Source organism: Rhipicephalus microplus, unplaced genomic scaffold (assembly GCF_043290135.1).
Source record: "Rhipicephalus microplus isolate Deutch F79 unplaced genomic scaffold, USDA_Rmic scaffold_405, whole genome shotgun sequence".
In the NCBI taxonomy this organism is placed as follows: domain Eukaryota; kingdom Metazoa; phylum Arthropoda; class Arachnida; order Ixodida; family Ixodidae; genus Rhipicephalus; species Rhipicephalus microplus.
Genome location: NW_027464969.1, coordinates 27,503 through 34,323, shown reverse-complemented (window position 1 = coordinate 34,323; position 6,821 = coordinate 27,503). Strand labels below are relative to the sequence as shown.

Here is a 6,821-nt window from a genome sequence, read left to right as displayed (position 1 = left end):
CATCAGTCATGACAGGCCTACGGCCTGCAGCACACTTGCCCCCATTCAACAATCAAAGATTTCCTGCCAATGCAATTAACTTCCAATCCTCCAACCCCGAAACTTCCTACAAACATTCACAGTGGAAACTCTGATACTAAGGTTTTCAACTAGTCGCAGGTTTGCCTGTATCTGAACCTGTTGCAAGTTTGCCAGTAGGGCAATAATCCTTACATGAATTTACCTCAACGTCGATCATGTGGCGTACAAAAAATAGGGAAAAGTGTAGCATTTCTGTAGCAGCTACACAACAGCAGCGAATGAACTGCCATATAAGTTTAGGCTAATATATGAAGGGTAGCACTGAATGTCATTGTACATTCACAAATTCATTCATTTCAAGTCATCTCCATGGTGGGTCAAGGAATTTAGTAGGAGGCTGTAGTTTGACTTTACACACTTTGAAATGGTGCACAGAAAGACTATCCAGGCAAACGGACTGTCTGTTTATCGTCTATTTGCGCACTATTTCGCTACATCTCAAGTCAGCCAGTGCCAACAAGCCCTCTATACACAAGTTCCACGATGAGGCCGCCAGTTATAAAAAATGTGCGCCTCGACAAGGACACCAAGTAAAGACTGGGACTTTGAGCACATTTTTGAAGTCGTTTTTATTTTACAATGTGTTCCATACATTTTGTACAACTTCATCCCCACAAAAAGAAAAACTTGACCAAGCCCTGGAATACTCTGGACACAGAAGTACAAAAGCTCTGCATTGCAGACAAAGCTGTCCTTTCAGCCCCTGCCAGTTTCTCGCATCTCGCAGAAGAATGTTTTTTTTTTTTTACTTTAAGAAAAAAAAAGTGAAAAGTCCTGTGGCCATCTCCTCACTTTGGATTTTTGGCGTAAGTACCATTGTGCTTTTGTTCTTGCCACCGTGTGCGGCACTCTAGGAATGAATGGAGACAAGATCGAGTGAACATTAAGAGAGAGAGAGAAAAAAAAAAAGACGTATGAAAGGAGGGCACAACAACAGATGTTGGATTGGCAGAATGAATTTAAAAAAAAGACAACAAGCAAGACTGAAGAATGTTTATTTGATAACAACACTTCCCCTGCTGGAACCTCCAAATGCAAGAACTATGGCAGACTCTCCTAGAGAGCAAAAAGTTTTTTAAGCACAGGAGGAGCCCTAAAACAAGTCAAGAAGTTTCCTCCCCCACGTCAACTGAAGGAAAAAAAAAACTTATTATTTCTAGCTTTGTGGCAATGATTTGTTTGACTAGTAAACAACGCTTCGCAAGTAAACAGTAGGAATTGATTTACCGGGCGACATAACTATTTAAAAAATTGAAAAACGATAAAAAAAAGGACTGTTCAAATGCCAAGCACCAACCTATACCGCAAGAAAAAATTGCTTTAAAAAAATTTATTACAGCCGCCACTTTCTTTTTTTTTTTTTTCCTCTTCAGAACAAGTGCCATGAACCCCGAGGGATCAGTTTTCTTCAAGGGGGAAAAGAGAATTCTTACCTGTACATATTATTTGCAGCTCACTCATTTTGTCAGACATGTACAAGGTATAAAGCTCGGCACACGCACACACACTTACACGCACGCATTTCATACAATATCAAATGACGAGAGAGAAAACTTACAAAAAAAAAAAAAAACGAACGGATGATGTTGCTTGCTGCACTCGCAAAACAAAAAAAAGAGACCCTAAACACACACGCATGCACACATAATTTTTCAGATCGACACGAGCCAGTCCGTTTGTACGTCTGTCCGTTCGGGGCGAGGGGGTCCACCAGTCACTGCCACCCTCCTCGTTTCTTCTTGAAATGAGCGGCTGCCCCCCCACCCTTTCCCTGGGGAGAGGTGTGTGCGTGCTACGCCGGCAGCAGTGAGGAGTTTGGGCGAGAGAGGGAGCAGCGTGTCTGTACAAGTTTATCACCACGATGGGAGAAGGGTTTGCTCCCCTCTGGCCCACAACAGTCCACGAGGGGAGGGAGGGTCATCATAACCCATTGGGGGCCTATCTACAGCAGGAGGGGGAGGGGGGAGTCATTGAAAGAATAATAAATAGCTGGGTGTATAGGGGAGGTCATATCCTAGGAGGGGACAGACTGGGACGAGGGGGAAGGGGAGGCCTGCTGCGAGCACTCAAAGAGCACGTCAGCCAGGATGGCCGCAACGCCCTGGTCTAGGATCTGGGACATGACCAGGGTGAGAAGGCGGGGCTGCAGCTGCAAGAACAGGGGCCGATTGTCGGGCACCCTGGCTAGGCAGCGCAGAGTTGCGGCTGCGCGCCGCACCATGTCCAGAGTGGTGCCCATCAGCTCGGGGTTTTCACGTAGGGCCGCCACTCCCTGGGCGTTGGCCACCTGCAGAGCACTCTGCTCGGCCTGCTCGACAAATGCCAACAGATGGGCGAGGCACGGTCCCTGTAGCGCCACCGCGCGGGCTGCACCACTCCCTGCTGGTGCCACGTTTGAAAGCAGCACCAGAGCTAGCTCACGAAGCACCTGGTCCTGTCCGCGGCCCAGCCATCGGGCCAGCTGTCCAAGAAGGGCCTCGGTCCGACTCCAAGGAGGCGTGGCCAGAAGCAGGTCTACGTTGGACTCTTGCACAGACAGCTTGCACAGGGCTTCCAGGGCGAGCCGCTGGGGACTGAGGGTACTATGAGGCAAAGGATCTCGCGCACATGCCGATCCACACGTCGCCCAATGAAGCAATCCGTCGAGCAGGGGCAAGGATATCTCCTCGGGAAATGGTGCCAGGGCAAGCTGCCCCGCCATGTTGGCCAGGCACACGAGGGTGTTCTCGCGCAGAGCCTGCAGCCAGTCCCACCACCACTCACGCTCTGCTAGCAGCGAACTGCAGTGGTCGTCTAGGGCGCTCTCCTCCTGGTCGAACTGGCGCGGTGCACCCCGCCGGGGGGCATGCCAGTGCCGTAGTAACAGCAGGCGCCCTAGCACCACCAAAAGACCCGCATGCTTGGACATCTCGGCATCGTTCCCGGGCACAAATGACAGGTTGCGCAACAGTGTCGAGATACACACACAGCGGCGCCCCAAGGCCTCCTGGGCCTCGGACACCACACACAGTGAAGGTTCATCGCGACAGTACGCTTCCTCCTCCGTGGATTCTGGAAGAGGCCGCTTTCGTGGCCGATCCTCCCGAAGCCGCGGGAACACCTTCTCCTCGGTCCGACACACACTATCATCACCCTCTTTACTAGGCACCACCTCCTCTTCCTTCTCACTCTCAGTGTTGGGTGTTGAGGTTACCGTCGTCTTTTCCTCTTGCTTGTTGGTCTCACTCTCCAGGACAACTTCTGGCTCTGCTCTACTTTCCTCAGCCACTTTTTTGGAAGCCTGCTCTTCTTCCTCCTGTCGCTTCCTGTCATTCGAATTCTGTTCCTCCTTTACTTCCTGCTTGATGTGGTCCACCCTGCCAGCTTCCAGTTTTATTTTGGATCGGATGTCCTCAATCAAGACCACGGGTTCTCGCTTGCAGTTGGCCGCCTTCTGCTTGGCAAGCAGGTCTGACAGCTTGGAGCGGGATTCCTCCTGGCTCACTGGTGGCGTTGCCGATGTTGTCACCACCTTGTGTGGCGAGGCACTGACTTTGCGTTCGACGTTCTTCTTCGACGGAGTCAACAGCCGCACAAAACGCACATTGTTCGTGTCGCTCTCAAAACATGTCTGAATGTGTGCCGTGATCTCACCGCCCCCTAGCTGCCAGTGCTCCGGTGAGGCGGTAAAGCCCTCGTGCACATCCCACCGTTTCTCCCCGTCGACCACGTGTAGAGAACCGTCATCATCGGGGCGGGTACGCACAGCCTTGCCACACCGTGTCCGCCAAGTAAAACTGGGGCCCGACAACACAGACGTGCGGTCACAAATATCGATCTGAGTCGGTACAATGAGGCCCTCAAGCGGATCTTTCGCTGGGGCATCTTGGTCCAGCAGGTACCAAGGTCGCTCTGGTTCGGGCACCTCCTCCTTTTCTGCCTTGGACTCGAAGCCCAGCTCGAGGTCGTCGGGGGTGTTGAAGACTAAAGAAAGGCATCGTCGAAAGTGCTCCATCAGAGTCTCTAGCAGGCCCGGCAGGTGTGACAAGCCAAAGTAGAGCACAGTCGAGTCGTCGTACAGCAGCACGGACAGCACGTCCAGGGCCCAGGTGCTCTCGGCTAGCAGGCCCGACTTGAGGCACATCATGAGGCGCCACGCCTCCAGGGGGCTGACGTCCTTGGCATAGAGCCGCCGGCGCTTGGTCGCCACAGGCGTCACCGCCTCCACGCTGTCCGGAGGAAACACCACCTCCTTTCGAGAGGGTGGCGCTGGCCCATAGGGGCCACCCGGCTGCAGGCAAGAAAGAAGCCAGTCAGCTGCTTCGACAAAATAACTTACTTTCTGCAGTTATGAAATCCTGCAGGTGTACTTGAACACCACTGAATGAGGAAGAAATCTTCTAGCCTACCAGTCATAATGTACTCAACTCCCTAACGTGTTTGTAAGAGTACTTGCCCCACTGCAATGTGAGGTAGGTTTCAGGTAGTACGCTCTTTGGACTTCATGCCAGCATCCTATATGTACCCTACAGGCCCTAATTATGGTTCCTTGTCTGGAAATGCATCAAATTTGCATTACATGATTCCAAGGCACTCAATATTACATTTCAACAAAGAAAATGAAGAAAGTTGTTTTCTGAAAGTACTTAGCTAGTAATTAAATATCTAATTACTTTGTAATTAGTCACCTTCAATCCTCGTATAAAAAATGTAATGTTAGCCCGAAAATGCATGCTCAGCCCGATTTTTGGTTTACTCATGTGGAACAGAGGAAAAAACCTCTTTATGTTGGATGTGAAACGCACCCCATTGAACAATCATCAAACAATGTATTGGTGCCAGCAATGTGACCACTTTCATCAATATCCAGCACAATGAATTTAGGCAAACGCTGTTTGTCAACTCAGGAAGCCTGCATGAATGCGCACACGGAGTTAAAAGTCAATTGAAAAAACGTGCTGTGCGAGACATTTCTCCGAATTTGATGGGTACAATTGGACACACCACCGCTGCAGGGTATATAACTGGAGCGATTGTGTCATCACATATCAGCACAAAAGCTTTCTGGACAAATTGGATGTTTGGAACTGTTGTACTTGCAAAAGCCTCACCAAGCACCAAAATTTATTGACGTTTCTTGCTGAACATCTTACCGTACAGCCACTTCACTGTCTCCCTTTACAAAGACCCTTTGTCTCATAATTACAAAACTACCGTTTTGTAACATCGATTGCTAATCATAACATCTGCTATGGTAAACGTACAGCCACTTCACTGTCTCCCTTTACAAAGACCCTTTGTCTCATAATTACAAAACTACCGTTTTGCAACATCGATTGCTAGTCATAACATCTGCTATGGTAAAACATACAGCCACTTCACTGTCTCCCTTTACAAAGACCCTTTGTCTCATAATTACAAAACTACCGTTTTGCAACATCGATTGCTAGTCATAACATCTGCTATGGTAAAACATACAACAGGCATCGACAACTAAAGCAGAAGCTTATAAATTTAAAGCAGCAGTCCATCACATTCGCAGAGGAATGTCACAAGCACAGAAGCAAATGTGCTAGCCAATTAAATCTTGAGAGATTACAATAATGTAAGTAAGAATTTTGCAATCACTAGAAATAAATCTCAGTCCTAATACAACCCATATGTTGCGCCTCTCACTCCACAGTGGCAACCTTGCAACCTTGCATTTCCGGAGATGGACGCTTGCAACAGCACATTCAAGGGCTTTATGACACAGCTGAGAGCACGCACCGGCATTTTTCCGGCAGGCGGGTACGCCCGATCCCTAGCGTAGGCAGCGGCCATCTTGTGGTGCCCCATGGCATTCACCTGGGGTCCCCCTGCGCCAATCATGGGACCCTGTGGTGGGTAGGGTTCCCCCTGTGCTGGCGGTGCTCCCCTTGACATTCCCCATGCCCCCGTAGGGGGTGCTCCATCACCGATTCGGGGCCCCTCCCATCGCTCAGGGGGGGCCCCCGAGTGGGGGGGGTAGGCGTTACTTGGGTAACCGCGGTATTGGCTCTCAGCTCCTCCACGTCCCCAGCCTGGACAAACACAATGAAACAACGTGTGATTATTAACCACAGGCACGCTGATCACTGAATAATCATATGACATTGAGCGGTACAGAAAATACATGTCCTTGAGATAAGACGCTTCCCTGCATCTGTGCCTAAGACGTGCCACAACGTAGTGGGCACCTAACGTGGCAGCAACATCCAAGGATGTGCAAGCTTAGTGAAGCACATAGCTGAAGATACAACAACCTCAAGCCAGTGATGTTCACCGTGTTAAAGGTGAACAAAACCAAAATGTGGGGAAGGAGATGCTCAACTTAGACCAATTCAACTAGAGTATCCACATCATTATGAAGTCCTTCCAAGCGGTTTTCATGTGTGACTGTCACTTCGAGACTCCCAGCACATGAAGAGCTCGTTGGGAAGATCAATATATATATATATATATATATATATATATATATATATATATATATATATATATATATATAAAAGCAAGCACTTATGAAGCCAGTTAGAAAAATCTAGTGATTGCACATAGCGCTTGATGGTCTGCCAGTGCTGGAACACACTGCATTCCGTAAACTGCTTATACAAAACAGCCAGAAAATGCCCATGATATATAACATTTTAGCGCACTTAGAAAAAATAGGACAGGAGAGAGACAGACAAGCACTAACTCGCAACTAATTTATTTTTTAAAGGAAGAAAACTTACAAGGACCTG

At 48.9% G+C, this 6,821-nt stretch overlaps 1 protein-coding gene across 3 annotated transcripts in view; it reads right to left on the bottom strand.

Annotated features, from left to right (window-relative positions):
• Positions 1–631: 631 nt before the first annotated feature.
• LOC119174480 (trithorax group protein osa) overlaps positions 632–6,821 on the bottom strand; it is a gene marked incomplete at its 5' end in the record, with an annotated part of 29,458 nt that continues 23,268 nt past the window's right edge. For all 3 annotated transcript variants that reach the window (XM_075885886.1, XM_075885888.1, XM_075885887.1), the window contains 2 exon segments: positions 632–4,351; positions 5,830–6,122. In XM_075885886.1, coding sequence (XP_075742001.1) covers positions 2,096–4,351; positions 5,830–6,122 — 2,549 coding nt within the window.